The sequence below is a fragment of the Hippocampus guttulatus genome, chromosome 2, assembly GCF_054856545.1.
Source record: "Hippocampus guttulatus isolate MCC_2025c chromosome 2, RoL_Hgut_1.0, whole genome shotgun sequence".
Classification (NCBI taxonomy): Eukaryota; Metazoa; Chordata; class Actinopteri; order Syngnathiformes; family Syngnathidae; genus Hippocampus; species Hippocampus guttulatus.
In genome coordinates, this window is record NC_141262.1 from 12,872,866 (window position 1) to 12,890,805 (window position 17,940).

The 17,940-nt window shown below is 43.8% G+C and overlaps 1 protein-coding gene and 1 long non-coding RNA gene across 6 annotated transcripts in view; one reads left to right on the forward strand and one right to left on the reverse strand.

The window, feature by feature from the left end:
* The window catches only part of LOC147208560 (uncharacterized), a 74,261-nt gene that overhangs the window by 48,455 nt on the left and 7,866 nt on the right, over positions 1 to 17,940 (reverse strand). For 2 of the 4 annotated variants that reach the window (XR_015103801.1, XR_015103800.1), the window contains exons 2-3: positions 11,162 to 11,340; positions 10,961 to 11,068 (exon numbers count right to left, since the gene is read on the reverse strand). This is a non-coding gene — a long non-coding RNA (uncharacterized LOC147208560). Of the gene's footprint in view, positions 1 to 3,854; positions 4,257 to 6,277; positions 6,381 to 10,960; positions 11,072 to 11,161; positions 11,341 to 17,940 lie in introns of those variants that run through there. The other 2 variants (XR_015103804.1, XR_015103807.1) reach the window with 2 other exon arrangements.
* egf (epidermal growth factor) lies at positions 1,776 to 17,446 on the forward strand. 2 transcript variants are annotated; one of them, XM_086137373.1, is made up of 21 exons: positions 1,776 to 2,316; positions 4,118 to 4,317; positions 4,758 to 4,939; positions 5,050 to 5,277; positions 5,356 to 5,558; positions 5,648 to 5,761; positions 6,283 to 6,405; positions 6,973 to 7,095; positions 8,717 to 8,842; positions 8,977 to 9,113; positions 9,335 to 9,483; positions 10,638 to 10,742; positions 10,870 to 11,087; positions 11,176 to 11,343; positions 12,001 to 12,129; positions 12,213 to 12,332; positions 12,990 to 13,128; positions 13,606 to 13,770; positions 16,417 to 16,519; positions 16,767 to 16,863; positions 16,934 to 17,446. In XM_086137373.1, the coding sequence occupies exons 1-21, from the start codon at positions 2,190 to 2,192 to the stop codon at positions 17,116 to 17,118; spliced, it is 3,141 nt and encodes a 1,046-aa protein (XP_085993499.1). In that variant the 5' UTR covers positions 1,776 to 2,189; the 3' UTR covers positions 17,119 to 17,446. The 2 variants fall into 2 exon arrangements, with proteins under 2 accessions (XP_085993499.1, XP_085993489.1); XM_086137363.1 differs by having other exon boundaries at positions 16,767 to 17,446.

The following is a 17,940-nucleotide window of genomic DNA, read 5'->3' on the forward strand; positions in this document are numbered from 1 at the left end:
AAGAAGACTGCAGTGATGGCTAAGAGAGCTGAAAAGAGAGACGGAGCTAACATATTACCGCGTTCATTGTTCGTCATCTATCATGGGAGGAGGAAGAAGAATTGTGAGAAAAGGTCATCTGCTGTGCCTCTGCTGGACTAAAGGACTAATTGAGCTGCGTAAATCTTCCAGTGCCGCTCTACGAAGTTACTGGTGACTCGGGAGCTGACAATGACATGCAGTCACAATGGCAATGAATAGAGGGTTTGCTCCCTGACATTTGCTGCTTGTTCCCCAAACAATTAGGGATAATGCGCTGAGCCCATGCTGTTCTCTCGAAATTACTCATTCCGGGTAGGGAGCGATGAACCTCGGGGAGACACGCTGGTGTCAGAAAAACAGACTATTGTCTGTGGTAGTAGGAAGTGCATGTCATGTCGGAATTGTCGGAGTTTACCAAAGTTGGATTTTTGACCCTGGTGGTTCACACGGTTGTCTCACAGTTCTGACGTTCAAGGGCTCAAATCTCAGGCTCGGGCTCTCCTGTGTGGAATTTGTACGGGCTTTCTGTCGGTGCTCTGGCTTCCTGGCACACTCCCCAAAAATCCTCGGACCATTGAGTTCTCCAAATTGTCAAATCGGTGTGAATGTGATTGTGAATGATTTTTTTGTCAATATGTCCTCTGCGATTGTCTGGTGACTAGCCCAGCATTTTGGGGCGCTGTTCTCAGCCAAAGTCAACTGCGATAGGCTCGAGCACACCCGCAACACAATTGGGGTTAAAACGAATGGAGGAAGTCTCAGTTGTCGTCTGGTTACCAGGCCAGGGTGTAATCTTCTTCGCTCTCCAAACAGTCAGCGAGGATTCACTTCATTTTATCCTTGAACCAGGAATAGAAATCCATTCATCCGTCATTTTTCTTCCACTTTTCTGGGGTGCAGGTTGCAGGGGTCACCGACCTAAGCAGAGAAGCCCAGAGTTCCCTCTCCCCAGCCACTTCCAGGTGATTCCCGAGAAACAATCTTGCCAGCATGTGTCTTGGGTCTTCCCCGGGGTCGCCTCCCATTGGATCAAGGCTGGAACACCGGTGGGGCATCCAAGAGGCATACTAAACGGATAATCCGGCCACCTCAACTGCGGCTGGACTCTGAGTCCCTCTGGAGAACTGAGCTTTACACCCGAAAAAAGTGTTTCCCAAACAGTTCTCCACTTTCCTTTAACTGGTCACCTAATAATTAAATACTGTATTTATGATAAATGCTCTGTGTTTATCTGTTTACAGTGATGGACAGAAAAAATTGAATACCCTTCCACTAATCCATTTTCTTATAAATGGCAAAAACCACAACTAACATGCCCAGAGTTGAAATGAAGTAATTTTTATGAGTGAAACATGGATGAATGGAGTCTGGATGGATAGATTATATATTCTCACCTCTTTCCGAAAATAGATAAATTAACTCATTCAGTACCAGCCAATTCTGGACCAAGTCTGAAAAGACGTTTAAAAACGTCTTTGGGAGTGAATGAGTTAATAACAGTAAGAGCTGGGTTCGGGTCCAGCTAACCTGAGACCCCAATGAGGAAAAACAATACCGAGAAAATGGAGGATGGAATGGAGATACATTGTGTTCATTAACTCATTCAGTACCAAACAATTCTAGACCCCCTTTTTTTTTTAATGAATATACACCTTTGGTGACATTTCTGAGGACAAACGCGATAGGAGATGGATTCATTGATGGAATTTGACCCTAAAAACCAAACTGATTTGTCATTTAACTCTCCCAGACAATCAGGAATCTACATGGAGAAGGGAAACATCTCCCAGGGGGGAGGTGTGAGGCCAAATTGTTATTGTGTGGGACTTCTCTACAGGGCCCAACCTCATTGCTGGCATTTTCCACATTCTGCCCGGGACACTGACTTATAGGAGGTTTCGTTCTCGCGCTGGGCTTGCATGTGCAAAATTTACCAAGGGGGTGTCAGGAATTTCAATCTTTGCTTCCAGACTGGCAGCATGGGGGCCGACGCGGGGCATGTGCAGGACACGCACGCTATTTTCTAGCATCTTTATTTCGAGACTTGAGAACTCCTCATTTGTGAGCCTCTCACCAACCGGTGACATGTTCGAATGTCGCTTGGCGCGGTAAAATTCTACAAGGCTGGTGTTTGTTGTAGGAATGCCTGAGGCAAAGTGAACGGGATTATGTTGGCTGCGACACTCACGGCGGTGCTGATCTATCTCACGGTGCAAAATAGTGGCACCTTGGCTTTGGGCACGGCATGCTGGGACGAGAGGTTGACGCGGGTGGGCAAGAACGGCAGTTGCGTTGGTGAGTTTGTTTCACCATCAAATGTCTTGGATTTTAAAAAACAGCATTGATAGTCCATCTGCTTGGCATGCTAAAACATGTTTTGGTTTAAATGTTTACTCTTTGGACACTTCATTAAGGACACTTGCATTATCAAATGCTGTGGCTCTCAAACTGAGGTCGAGGGACCCCCGTCGCTTGGTGGTCTACAAAAATAATTTGCAGCAAATTTTGTTGTTATTTTAAAGATTGTACCGCCATAGTGCCAATCAAACATATTAACATATTAAACCAATTAATTGTCACTACCTTAGGTTCGGGCCAATTAAAAGCTTGGGTACAATGGGGATATTTCACATTAATATGACAAATCCCTGCAGGAATGGAGAATAAAAGGCATATTTTTGAGAATTATAGTCCTATTTTTTTGAGAATACACGCACGTCGTTTTTGTTTGTTTGTTTTTTTGGTGGTGGTGGTGGGGGGGGGGGGGGGGGGGGTCCTGATTTCCTAATCCGGGTGTATGTATTCTGCAACTACCAAAGCCTGAATATCATAACATTACCCCATTACTTTTATTCTCGTCATTTTCCTCAAAAAAATATTGATTTGTGATATTGTTGAAGTTCCACACTGCACTGTAGTACATTATGTACTGCCAGCCTCAATATCCATAGGCCAGAGGCTGAGCCGTGGTACATTTCCTGAGTAGACGAGTAGCCAGAGTGTGAAACAGTTAAATTTGCCGTCCGTTGTCTAATGTTTCCATATGAAACATAACAACAGCACAAATACAAATGCATGTATTATTCCACCCTTAACATTAATATATTGCCCAACTTTAAGTGCCAATAGAGGGTGGTCCTTGATTTACGACAGTACCAGCATGTTTTTTTTTTACCAATTTCCACTTGATTATTTTATATTTCTGGCATCGGCTGAGGATCCGCTGTTAAAAGGTTTGTCCACCAGATTGCGCTTCTTTTTACCCCATCCAAAGCATGCAGCAAAATGTCAAGCCTTAACTGTTTTCTACAAAAGTGCCTCACGACTGAAATTCTACTGTAACTGTCTTGCTATTGATGTAGAATAACTGCCTACACAGTACATTCCCACTATTTGAGTCAGCATGGAATGTAATCAGTTACTTGATAGACACGGTACTGACATACAAGGTTTTGCCATGATGAAAGTTGTGCACCGGTCTAGTGTGTGCTGCAGTGTAAAAATATGTATTCATGTGGTACAATAAGACATGCTTTTGCCACTGTATTTATGGTTTTACAATTGATTGCTTTACTGTCTTTATCAACTACAAGAGCTTTTTCCGCCAATTATAACTTTGACTACAGCACATTCTAATCTTCCATACAATTTTGGTTTGAGTCGCTATTGCAGGAAGGGAACTCCATCTTAACACAAAGTGCTCTCAGAGTGTTGAATGGACACAATCTACAAATTCAAGAATAATGTTGACTGCCCCATGAACCTCAATTTCATTATGTTGTTTGTCAGCCATGGCTCACTGTTTTTCTTCATTCCGTAGAGTCAAGGCAGTATCCATGGTTGCACGTAGGGATATTACCATGATAGAACAACAGAGCAAACACAGCATAGGTCAATGTCTGCCACCATTGAGGTGACCTCGATAACTCTTTTCACGACACTTTGCTGGAATATAGATGAAGTCTTATTTGCCACAGTCATCATTCAGTATGTCAGGACAGCTATCATTCGGTGCTAAAGCACAATGCTTTATTCACAATCCGGCTAGAACATCCAACCCACTGCAACCTTGATGAAAACAATATCTTGTGCGAAGCTTTGCAGCCCTTCCTGATCTTCGGCCATGGTAAAGCCATACACAGGATGGACCTGGACGGGAAGAACCAAAGACGGCTGATTGCTGGGGTGGCATCTTCCATTCTGCTTGATTTCCATTTCAGTGAGGAACAAATCTACTGGGTGGACAAGCGCACAGGAATCATCTACAAGTCATCCGTGAGAGGCTTGCACAGACAGGTGACATCACAGCTATTGATTGGCGGAGTGTCTTGGATCAATCCAGTCATTCCATTTAAACGAGGTGCACGTATACTCAACGATGGGACTGAATTTGAGCATTTTTCCCTACTTCCGTTCACAGTCAGCAAAGACCCACTTGTTGGCCATGTGGAAAATATTATTCGGACGGATTATCCTGTGGTGTGGGTCATGTTAAGACTGTTTTTTCCAAATGTGTGAGGTTCCACGGGCTTTGAGAATCATTTAAGATGTTAAATATTGGTATGTGTGTACAGCACCCAGCTTTTAAGAAATTCTGACTTTACTGTCCAAGAGCTCACCTTTGATGTTGCTGCCAAGCAGTCAGCAATTTTGACAATGATCAGCGACACAGTTGGAAGAAGCTGATTTGGTTTGTCTTTGGATGACCCAAACTGTTCATTTGTTTTCTTGTGCAGAAACTGTACTCATCTGACAAACACATTTCGGGCCTCACCGTGGACTGGATTCGGAATGCCGTATACTGGACCAGCAGGGAAAAGGGCCGAATCAAAAGGATGGATACAAACGGGAAAAGCGAAAGGACTCTTGTGAGGCACTTGACTCAGCCAAACTCGATTGTGATCGACCCCACTAAACGGTAACACCAGTTAACTTTTATGACACAAACACAGGATACATGCATACAGATTTTAGGGTTGGTGCCACTCTTGAATGAGCAAGTCAACAAACAAATACTATATTTTACAGGTTTTTGTTTTGGCTGTCCGGTGGAATGAACCCAAGCATCCATAGGTGTGACGTGACAGGACAAGCAAAAATGACACTGATTGAAACCTCGCAGCAGTTGAAGGCACTGTCTGTCGACCACAGAGACAGGAGACTGTTCTGGGTACAATTTGGTCTGCAAGGAGAAAGCTCCATCGCCTCCACAGACTACAATGGCAAAGCTCTACACATCATAGATCAGCCCCTTAAGTAAACACACTGCGGTTATTTCCAAGACCTTTCCTTTTTTTTATTTGTGTGCTTCAAACTTCTCTCTTGTTTGCTCAGGTCTGATTTGCTGGGAATAGCCCTTTTCCACAAGCACATATATTACACAGATGCCGCGTCTCGAGCAATAAAACGAATCAACAAGTACACAGGCGGCGAGGATCTGGAAGTCAACTTAAAACAAATGGCAAAGGTCCCAGTTGATATTAAAGTGGTTCATCCTGACAAGCAGCCAATGGCCGACTCACTATCGCCGCTTCCAGGTTTTTAACATAACCTACAGTATATACTGTATATATTTTTTCATTGTTGAAGCCATTCTCTTATATTAATGCTAATTTTAATCAATCAGGATGTGATGAACAGAGCGGCACCTGCGTCAATGTGTGCTCAGGTACAGCTGAGCAAGGGGTTTGCCAGTGCAGTGAAGGCTTTGCTCTCAGTAAGCAAGGCTTCTACTGTGAAGGTAAAGTTTTTATTCAAGATGCCACACCAAAGATTATTCGACATATTTAAACCTTGCATATGAATAGTCAGGTGTCTGGAGTGCCTACGCACCCAACCAAGAACATTTTCTATGAGCTGCCTAGTTCCCAAATTGCATTTGTGAGTGAATTCTTTGCTTCTCAATTGATTTGATGTAACAGTTTGGCTAATTTCGTGTACATAGCGTAAATCCACCCCAAACTGATTTTCTACACTCATGATTTGGCAGCTAGGCTGTGCTAAGTAGATAATGCCGGTATTTGCTGATGTATTTTCTGCAATCACATGCACGGATCCGCAACATTGCTGACAAGTGTAACAAATTGCTACCCCCTGAGTGGTGATACAGTCAATGCTTTTACTTGCTTATGGGCACTCTTTTTTTTCAATGCCCAAGTTCTACCCTTGGTTAACAAGGTAGCAAAAGCTGTCCTGGACATTTAGCCTCAGAGTAGATGGATCGGTTTTCAGTTAACATTAAAAGACTGCTGTGTACCTTAGATGTGAATGAATGTGCCCACTGGAACCATGGCTGCTCTCTCGGCTGTGAGAACATCCCAGGCTCTTATTTCTGCACCTGCCCCAACGGATATGCCCTTCTACCGGATAAAAAAACATGCAGAGGTATAGTGTTGGGACACTTTTTGGCTTGTGTACAGTATGTATGGCTTGTTTGTGAGTTGAAGTCAGACTTGTTTTGGTCTGTGTCATTTAGCTTACAGCCACTTTTCTTGCTGAGGTAACATTTGCCTTGCAGACACATCCTTAACCCCACTGAGTCAATAAAAACACCAGACTACCCTCTTACATGGGAGCAACCCTTTGCTTGTTAGCTTATTTGAGACAAAACACTGACTGTGCACATATAAAAATATGAGAAACTGAGCACATTTGGGAGTTTCAGTGATTTAATGGGGTGCATTAAGAGCTGTTACTTCTCTCCTAATCATAAATAATGATGTTTACCACAGACAAAAACACTGAACAACAATGAAGTGACACCTGTAATGGGGGTCCAAATTTGACCAGTGGCTATAACATGACTTCACAAAGGGATTTTTCATTCAGTATGAGCTTGCGGCTAGTTTGAGCAAAAGCTACCCGGCTGTAGAAAAAACAAAACAAAACATGTATGCTTTATGAAATGTATCATTTCTGTATTTTTTGAATGTGTTCATTTCCTCTCATCAGAGATCATGACCTGTGAAGGCAATGCCACTGAGTGTGGTCATGGTTGCCTAGCAACAGATGAAGGTCCCGTGTGTGTTTGCCCAAAGGGTTCTGTATTAAAAGAAGATGGACAGGCTTGTACAGGTACCAGTTCATTCTATGTCATGAATCAGTACAAAGTAAATGAAATCAAAAGAATACATAAAGAATTTAAAAAAAAATCCTCCGATGAGAAAGAATGGTGAACTAAAATGTTTGGCATTTAGCAGTATTATTGTGCAAGGGGTACACTTGTTCGGGTCAGATTTAAGTCTTAGGTAGGTTGAGGATTAGTGATTGGGTTTGGGATACGGTCGTTAAGGTTAAGGTTTGGTTCAGTCATCAATGTAATTTTTTTCAGGCACTCAGTTTTTTAAAGTCATCAATCTATTCATCCATCCATTTTCTAATTTGCTTATCCTCACAATAGACGCAGGCGTGCTGGCGCTTATTCCAGCAGTCTTCAGACAATAGGCAGGGGAAACCCTGAACTGGTTGCCTGCCAATCGCAGGTTTAAAAATACATAAATCAATCACACAATTCTTAGTTTAGGAGAGATTTCCCCGCATAGCACCGAGATAGCCTCAAGTATTACAGGCATTGTCATGAAGAGGAGTGATCCATTCATCCCTGAGAGGCGAGCCATGTTGCATGCTCAGTGTCCGGTGGATCCCTCCTTGTTTCAGGACAATTATTTATTTATATTTTTCCTGAGAAGGAGGAGAAGAAGAAGAAGCTTTATTTGTCATGTACACATACGTACACAAAATGTTTCCTCAGAGTTTGACCCATGACAATAGTGGACACAACAAACACACTATTAGTGGCATACACCAGAGCAGGGGGCACTTAAGTGCCCACAGAGCAGTTCAGTGTGTCTGTGTTGTGGTCAAGGACACCACAGTTGTGTGTCCGAGGACTGTCTGGAGTGGATGTGTTGCCAGGGTGACACGCGATGGCCTTCACCACTTGGCCATGGCTGCCCTTTTGCAATTGTTTACATCAGGGGTGCCCACACTTTTTGGACCGAAGGTCTACTTTTCGATCTACCATTACCGGCACGCGCGTGCGCGCGCGCGCACACACACACGCACGCACGCACGCCATGATGAGAAACAGCCTGAAACTGAGGCATGCGATGCACTTTTGCAGCCTGTTAACTATCGTAGCTCACACGTACCATTTTCAAGTGCTTCCCTGGGCCCTCCTAGATTCCTATTCTTTGCCCGTGCCCTCTGTGAATTGTACACGAAGCGAACTCTGAATGAGAATAATGACGATAAAAGATAGACCGCAACAGCTCTGATCACAAGCTGCAATTGCAGACTGCTGAGCGCTAACAACTTCCGGTGACGTAATCACGCGCCGTCGTAAATTCAAGATTTACCTGCTTTATTTTATTTTTAAAACATTTTTTTGTGAAAATGAGACTGATAGGATGATTAGGGTGCAGCGTACATTAACACAAAAAATATATATTACTAACATGTACAAAGACACACAACTGGTTGTTTTGTTTTTTTTCTCCTCGACACTCCTCGGATCTACTTGGTACCTGCCTTAGATCTACCGGTAGATCAGGATCGACCTAATGGGCACCCCTGGTTTACATGAATCAATGCAACAAGAGGAAATACATTTTAAAACAATAATGACATACTGTATGCTGCACCTTCCCTGTACTTTTAATAGTGACTGGCAGGACTATTATTTTTACTGTTGCAGGATGCTCCTCCGCAGACAAAGGGGGCTGCAGTCAGCTGTGCGTCCCTATCTCTCCCACTAGGTGGCGATGTGATTGCCTGCCGGGCTACCAGCTCCACCAAGACGGCAAGCGGTGCATTGCCTCTGGTGAGTCACACAGTTATTGTGAAGCAGTTAATTAAAACGTCTTATCTATGTGTGCTCATTTAAGCTTGGACATTTAATCATTTGAAGTGGTTATTTATTTATTTTTTTGTTTTGTTTTGGTTGTTTTGTTTTAGGACCACCGCATTATCTGCTTGTCGCCAGTCTGGTGGCTGTGCAGAGAATAAATAGTGATGGCACTGAGGGCCAAATCCTTGTGCATGAACCCAGAGGGGCAATTGAATCTTTGGACTATGACCCAGTGTCAAACCATGTAAGAAAAAACCCCCCGCTTATAATGACAGTTTAGAAATACCGTACAGATATTGTGATTGAATGGCACAGCGTACAAGGGTCCTGTTTAGGTGTAGGCAAGTCCTGACATCTATGGATAGATCTCGTAACTGAATGCTATCAATTTTTTATGCGTTTTATATTTGGCTGCAGTAAAGTGAGGTAAGTGTACTAAATGTGGTCTTTCATCAAATCATCAAGGTGTACTTTGCTAGTACATCCCAGAAAACCATCGAGCGGGTCCATATGAACGGCGGATCAAAACGACGAGTCATTACCAATGGTCCAGACTCGAATCATGGTCTGGCTGTCGATTGGATACATCGCAAGATTTACTGGACCGTTACAAGGTGCGTGGATGGACAATTTTAAAATTAGATGAAACAAGCGGGCAGCACGATGGTCGATTGATTAGCACGTCTGCCTCACGGTGCAGAGGTGCAGGGTTCGATTTCAGCTCTGGCCTTCCTGTGCCTTCCTGTGTTGCCTGTGTGGGTTTTCTCCGGGTACTCCGGTTTCTTCCCACATTCCAAAAAACATTCGGTGCAGGCTAATGGAACACTCTAAATTGTCCCTAGGTGTGATTGTGAGCGTGGATGGTTGTTCGTCTCTGTATGCCCTGTGATTGGCTGACAACCAGTTCAGGGTGTACACCGCCTGCCTACTGTCCAAAGACAGCTGGGATCAGCTCCAGCACCCATGCGACCCTTGTGAGGATAAGCAGATTAGGAAGTGGATGCAGATAAAACAAGCTCCAAAAAAAGTTTCCATTCAATTGCACGGGCAAGTATTTTTAAACCGTCGACCAGTACAGTACTTATACTCGTGGTTCAGTATTAGTGCCATCGAAATTATAACATCTTTTAAATTTCTTTGCAACAAGAGAAATTGTTTACAAATAAAACTTCTTTGTAACTGTCTGGCGAACATCTCTGCAACCTTTTGCAACCATGAATCAATCCTGACGAAAAAGCAACATTCAGGACAGGTACAAAGAGACATACACCTTTGCAGCTCAGAGAGATACGGCCTCTAAGTGACCTAAGGTGCGTTCAGAAATTTACGCTGACACTCTTACACCACTCTAGGAGTGTGGGTTCAATTCATTTTCAAATGCACCTGAATACACGTGAAACAGAACTTTATCTTCTATTACATAGAGAAGCTGAAATCTGAATGGACAAAAAAAAAAGACTGGAATCTGCACAGGCAGACTGCAAGCCACTGCGAAATGGGAATTGGGCTCGTGTGCGTCTTTGCCATACGTGCATGTATATGCACACTTCTGCTGAATGTCTTAAAAAGCAAATAATCTGTAAACCATTTATTTTTAAAGGGAATGTTGTACTATTTTGAGGATCTGTTTGTGGTATGTTGACAGTTTAAACTACTACATGAATACATGTGATTCAACACATTTGTAAGTTTTACGGGGTCCCCAGTTATTACACTTGTAAAGGATCAGGAATTATTAAAGTAAACGATTTAAATGTGACACTTCCAGACAGTCAATATTGGTCAGCAGTACTTTGGATGGACTCAACGTGACAACTGTAGTGAGCAGTGGACTCGACAAGCCAACATCCATCACAGTTCATCCTCTGGAAAAGTCAGTTTGATAACAAACTGTATTGCTAAATTCTTAAATGGAAACAATGAATCTCTATGTACTGATGTAAAATGTCATATTTTCTAAATGTGGTTTCCTTCTTTCTTTCTTTTTTTTTTTTTTGGAGGAAGTTGTTCTGGGCGGATATCGGACATCAACCTACAGTGGAAAGTTGCTCTTTATATGGGATGGACCGCAGAGTGATCGCAAGCACAAACCTGGTGTCGCCTGGGGGTCTGACGGTCGACTTTGCCGAGGATCGTCTGTTCTGGTGCGACGAGAGCAGGGTCGAGACCTGTGCATTGGACGGTTCTAAACGTCAGATCCTGCTAGAGAACCAAGTAGGTGAGGTTATGAATTGGCCAAGGTCGGTTTTTTAAACCTGTGACTAAAGATTGACGGTTACCCGTATCACTGACCTTCCTTGTCCCAGGCTGGCCCTTTGACCTGGCCGTGTTTGAGGACAGGCTCTGGATAGTGGACAGGGAGCACCGGCAGCTGATGAGCGTGCACAAGCGGACGGGGAGGGAACTGCAACGTCTCCTTGTCGACCTGGTCCAACCTGCGTCCGTTGTGGTGGTGCATCCACTTGCTAAACCTGGTGCAGCAAGTACACATCTATTGGACGGGGTCAGGGGTGGCGTTTCCATTTCCAGTGGCAAATGTCCACTGTTAAATTTGGAAGTTCCTTCTATATCCCATCGAGATTTTTTGGAACTTCCAACTTCCACATTATGGAGTACTGATTTTGGAAGTCCAACTTCTTGTGTATAATTGCTGCTAATATCTTGGAACTCACGACCGTGCACCGGCCCAAAATTAAGATAGCCAAGATGCCCCAGGAACAATTCTGTTTTCGTTCCGTATTGATCCAAGGAATTCGACGAAGTTAGAACCCCTTCTCATTTAGGTTGTAGCTGGAATTAGGGGTTAGTTTAGGGTTTGGGTTTGTGTTTGTGTTTCAATTTGAGAGTTGGAGAAGAGGTTGGGATTGGAGTAAGGAATTGGAGAAGAGTAGGACGTTGGTTATAGGAGTTAGAAATTGGATTTGGGGTCGGGTTCTGGGTTCAGCCTAGGGTTTGGGGTGAGTTGAGTGTTAGGGTTGCAGGGTTTGGGTTACAGATTGTATTAGATGGGTTATAAGTGGAATTAGGCGTTGGGTTGGATTACAGGTTGTTCAGGTTTAGTGCTAGTAGGGTTGGAGTTAGAGACAAGATCTGTAGTTTAAGTGTGACTGTTTGACTCTCAATTTTCACAGGGTTAGGCTTAGACAACAAGTCCACAGACAAAACACTCAATGATGAAAGTACACCGCACACACCCTCTAACAGAGCCGCTGTGGACTCGGAAGTGGAAACGAGGACCTTCACAGACAAGATGGTGTCTGGTAACAACAGCAAAGACGACAAATAATGGAACGCTGTTCCTTTTATTTGTTAGACTCAATAATGTAAATGATGTGTCCCACAGACAAGCACGAGTGCTATTCAGCAGGACCATGCGGTCCCAACGCCAAGTGTCTCCTGAATGCCGGCAGTCCAACCTGCTCTTGTCTCGAAGGTTTCACCGGTGACGGACACTTGTGTGTGGGTGGGTGTATTATATCATTTATTCATCTTCCGAACTGCTTCATCCTCACTAGGGTCGCGGGGGGTGCTGGAGCCTATCCCAGCTGTCTTCGGGCAGTAGGCGGGGGACACCCTGAAACGGTTGCCAGCCAATCGCAGGGCACACAGACACGAACAACCATCCACGCCCACACTCACACCTCGAGTGTTCAATCAGCCTGCCATGCATGTTTTTGGAATGTGGGAGGAAACCGGAGTACCCGGAGAAAACCCAAGCAGGCCCGGGGAGAACATGCAAACTCCACACAGGGAGGCCGGAGCTGTAATTGAACCCCAGTACCTCTGCACTGCGAAGTCGACGTGCTAACCACTGGACTACCGGGCCGCTGGTGTATTATATCAATGATATAATACACCAGCGGCCATATGATGATAGAATACATCATTCTAGTAAAAGAGTAAAACGTTGGAGTCTAACCCCTTCACCAGGACAAATGTGAGAGTTGAAAGACCCGCAACCCCACACTTGACTGTGATAAAAACTCAGATGGCTTAAACACGAAGAGCGCTTTCCTCTGCAAGTGCCAGGCTGGTTTCCACGGCAACAGGCAGATATGCCAAGGTGTGTTCAGTTTCATTCCATGTCATCATACCATGCTTTTGATTTTTTTTCTTTTAGATATACGTAAAACACCACCATCCATGACATCCAGCCACCCTGGAAACTCTGTGGAGAGTTGCCCGTCCACCCATGAATCATACTGCTTGTACCAGGGCATTTGCTTCTACTTCCCTGAGGTGGAGTCCTATGCCTGCAAGTAATTCGCCTTTTTTGTCTTGTTTACTTGATATCTATTGGAACGGATCCAAAATCTCCATCGTATTGAAAGGCCCATGGTTATAATGAATGTTTTCAACCAATAGGGGTCACTATTGTTCCATGAAACCCGCAGCTGCATTATAAAGCCATTGAAGTCCATGTTGCAGGAAATATGGAGACACTGGATAATCACAGTTATAAATATACAAACACATCCATAGTGATTAGATGCATATAAAAAAGCCACACGACACAACCTGCTCAAAATATGTTTCTTATAGGCAAAGGCTGTGCTTGTTATCTTTGGTCTCAACATGGCCAAAAACTCACCAATTTTTGCATGTACCATGTCCTGGTTTAAATGTAGGTAATTGTTGCGGGAGCCCCAACAGCACTCCTTAAGATTCACTCAGTACTTAGCAAAATATGGTATTTATGATGAAGTAATTGGTTGTTCTATGTTCTCTTGTGGCAGCTGTGTTGCGGGCTACATGGGCGAGCGCTGTCAGTTCAGCGACTTGGAATGGTGGGAGGTTCAGCAAGCCGAGGAGGAGAGGCGCAGGAACGTAGTAGTCGCTTCCTGCATGGTGCTCCTGATTTGCCTGCTCTCCATCGCTGCCTGTGTCACCTACTGCTACAGGTGTGTGTGTGTGTGTGTGTGTGTGTGTGTGTTGGGGGAAAGGGGCCGTTTCAAAAGGTCCTTTTTTGGTTAAGATCAACATATATTGCTTGTCTTGTTTTTTTAGGAAATGAATTATACAGACAACAGCAACAGTTTCAAATGATTTAACAAGTTTGACGTCCTGCCAAAAGTGCGCCGCCAGCTACAATATCCGCTAGCCAGAGCCCTGTGTTTGTCTATAAAATGTGGCGAGACACCCTTTCCTGTCCCTTTCCTACTGCACTAGGGTTTGTGTTGGAACTCAGAATACTTCCGTACTGTATTAAATGTTCTGCAGTGAAGAATCATAGTCCTGAACTTAATCTTTTTATCTCGGGATGCACAAAAAATATATATATATTTGCGTTTCATTGTCATTATGTCAACCGACTCATACATTTTACTTTGTCTGCAGCTCTAAACAGTGAACCATGTTCTGGTCTCGGCATGTCTCGAGACTGGTATGGTTTTTTTTTATACAGACTTCAAACAATCAGGATTTTTGGAACCAATTACCGATCATCAAGCTAAAGAAAATAAAATAAAATAAAAAATAAATCATAGATCTGATCACAAGATGGTGCAAATATCTGTTTAAATAAGCTGTTTATTTCAAGAGTTCGATTCTGGGCTTTGGCCATCCTGTGTGGAGTTTGCATGTTCTCGCCGCGCCTGCATGGTACTGTGGTTTCCTACCACATTCTAATAACATGCAGGGTAGGTTAATGGAGCTCTCGAAATTGTCCGTATGTGTGATTGTGAGTGCGAATGGTTATTTGACTATTTCCAAGCAAAAATAAACACAAACACAGCAAACACAGTCGAGACAGCCATTCCGCCTGATGAAGTGGCATGGAGATCGATATTGTTTGTGCTGTCAATGCCACTGATACCTCAAAGATCGATTCTTAAACATAAACTTTGACGAGTTTCATACTTCCGTCATTTGAGGCACAGCATTTGCAGTTTCGTGCCAAAAAGGAAAGCGGGCCTTGATTTTGCACTAGCCATTGACTGAATATGACGTCACAGGTGCTCAGGGCTCAAGCAATGACCAATCACGGCAAACACTAACCCACCAACAGTCAGCTGGGATAGGCTCCAGCCCACCCTCAACCTTAATGAGGAAAGGTGCAATAGAAAATAGGTAGCTGGATGGATTCGGGACAAATTTATAACTGACCGATTTCAGCTATGTTCAACTTTAGAGGTTTCATTTTACATAAATTATAAATAAACACATTGTAGAAACATAGTATTTATCATTATTGTACAAGCAGTGCTGTGTTATTATCACTATGCATCCCTCATGTGGGACTGCTCCAGCGATGAAAGAAAACACGTGGATACACTCTCTAAAAATCGGGCACGAATGAGCCGTGTGATGGGAGCGTCTCCGGGCAGGGGGCCACATGTGGCAGCATGTTGCAGCAGCGCGTCGCTGAGTGACGACACAGCTGGAACATCCGCTCTCTTTTATTTCCGCCCGACCTGTGACTATGTACAGGAGCCGAGTTGCTTTGCTGTTGTTTTGCCGGCTTACTGGCGAGGCTGTCTGCATTCGCCATGCACTCTTGACTGGCCCCCACCTCACACTCGCGTCCTTGCATTTACCTTGGTCACAGTGTCCCCCCCGTACCCGTCTGTGGAAGTGGCACGCTTTCAATTACATGCTTGGTTTAGCTTGTTCGACAGCAATTACGCATCAAAATAGACCATTTCGCTGCGACAAAATGGAGCCGCTGAGGTATGACCCTGCGTGGCAGCCAATAGCTCGGCCTCAAATTGCATTCTGCACTTGACTGCAACTGCACTTGGGCACTCTTTTTGAGTTTGGTGCTTCGGTGTCTTTGCTATATGGGGGGCGAGAGAAAAGCCCATTGGTGCATTATATGAGCCACTGAAGAACATCCCGGTTTTAAAACTGCCGAACTTAAACGCACCATCAAATTGAGAAGAGAATACACAAGCAAAGGATTTACTTACTAAATCTCTGGGAATCTACACCACTACATGTGTTGTATCAAAAACTCTGCTTTATCACGGTGAGAAGACAAATTAGTCGTGTTTGGTCTTGGCAGAGGTCTCTCTTTATCTCTAAAGGAACGCTTTTCGCTTCAGCTCTTTCACAGGATTACATTCGCAAGCTTGTTGATTTTCCTGACAAAGTATATAATCCAGAGGTGGCAGTAAAACAGATATTGTAAGTGCAAATCATAATCCTCCTGTCTTCCTAGGGTTAAGTGAGTCATATGTCAAGTCATAGAATCTTGTTGAGTTACAACGTACTGTATATTCGTACAGGAGCCACTTTGCACTTAGGATCTGTACTTGATTTGAAAAATGTAAACGGGTAATTACATCACATCAGGTTTCAAGAATACCAAGTCGTTAAATAGAGTTGTCCAGGCAAGCGTGTCATAAAATTGGCAGTATAAATCTGCCTCAAGTCAAGTCATGTGACTTAAATCCCCCACCTCAGGTTTAACTGGACCGCAAACGCAATCTCTGTCACTTGGGATCTGTGCAGTCCTTGAGACCATACACATTACTTTATTATGTAGTGACATGATTTAAGAGGCCTCCCAAATTTTAAAACACCCCTATATATCTTCATCTGTGAAGAACTCGAGGACTCTTCCGCAAGCAGCCCTTGGCGGATAACGTGACCAAGACCAGTGTGACAGACGAGGCCGTGTTAGAGACCAACAAAGACGGCGTATGTCAGGTGAGCAAATTAGCACGCTATGCTAGCACTGGAGTCAATCACACCGGCATTATCACTGGTGCAATGCATTTTTCCATAATTGAGTACTTTTCTTTTCAAAGGCAGTTTTTTGATACAGCTCTTTGTAGGCCTTTCCACTCTGGAGACAAGATCTGGTTTCACATGGGCACTCTAGTAATCATATTAACCTACCTATTTTTCCTCTCTCTTAAACACTCTGTTAATTGATCACTGTTTGACTCTGCAGGTCTCCACGGTCATGAACAATGACTCAAAAGGAAGCACACTCCCAGCACCAGGTTGTTCCCGGAGGGCTGTATGTCCATCCTGCTCATCAGAGACAGGTACTGCAAGCCAGTGTGAGTGTGAACGCCCAGCTGGGTGCCGGAATACATTTGCTTTGCCTTCCGTCAGGAGACAACCAGCTGGAAGAACCAGAGATGTGGTCCAAACGGAATCAGGCGTACGAGTGTTCCATGGTGTCCGCTGTTGCCATGGAAAACAACCGGCAATCCCTCCACAGCTCAAGTCAGTCGCCAGACTCCATCCTACAGGCGCAACACCCAAGTGTAAAGTCAGCTGTTTCCTGCGCAGTTTAAATTAGTCCTGCATTACCTGCTCCTTACACTAGGGGTCAACAACGTACTAGATTTGGTACAGTGGCGTTTACGTCGACGAATCAGTGGTTCATTGAAGCAAGTAATTTCCGTATTCGGAATATCTCAACCAACATTGCAGTATTTTATATTTTTGGATTGCCAGGCCAGTTCTCCTGTTTAACTTATGGCTAAAATCCACAATTTATTGTGACCCTATTAGACAGTAGTCCTTGGATTGGCAGCAATGTACTCTATCAACATGTAGCAGTAACGCAAAACTGTGACATGAAACTTGTTTAAACTTCCACTAATAAAACTATAATCACAACCTCTGGCTATTGAATCAAGATTTCATCAGATTTCTTTATTTTTATGTTTTTGTAATATTTTTGGGCTCATATTGGGATGGGGGGAGTATTTGCAGGAAAAAAAACCCCTCAAGGGTCACATGGATATTGATTTTCCTGGGAAGCTCACACTTATCTCTCTATATTGGCCTCCATTAGAGCTAACAGATAGAGAGCTTGGGTCGCAGTCCATGGAGCAAGAGTCAATTTATCTTGAATTACACCTCCGTTTGGGCAACGGGGGGCAATGGAGTCTTTGACACAGGGAGTTACAAAGCGTTCACGGGGCACTTGAGTAAGTATTGGGACATCCCAGGGTTCCCAGAAAACATAAAGTGTACCCATAGAGCTGGAACGAAGCACAGACGTGTCCAAAATGGCGTGTTCAGATGATAACTGGGCGATATAATGATATATATTGCAAAAATTGAGAGAAATGTTTATATGCCACTTGTCTATTGTCAAAATTCAGTCT

Bases quoted from the DNA above. Each gene is read 5' to 3' on its own strand.
- egf (XM_086137363.1), top strand. From the start codon at position 2,190: ATGTTGGCTGCGACACTCACGGCGGTGCTGATCTATCTCACGGTGCAA. The intron at 2,317-4,117 runs GTGAGTTTGTTT...TCTTGTGCGAAG, and splicing joins CAAGAACGGCAGTTGCGTTG to CTTTGCAGCCCTTCCTGATC. The intron at 4,940-5,049 runs GTAACACCAGTT...TATATTTTACAG, and splicing joins GTGATCGACCCCACTAAACG to GTTTTTGTTTTGGCTGTCCG.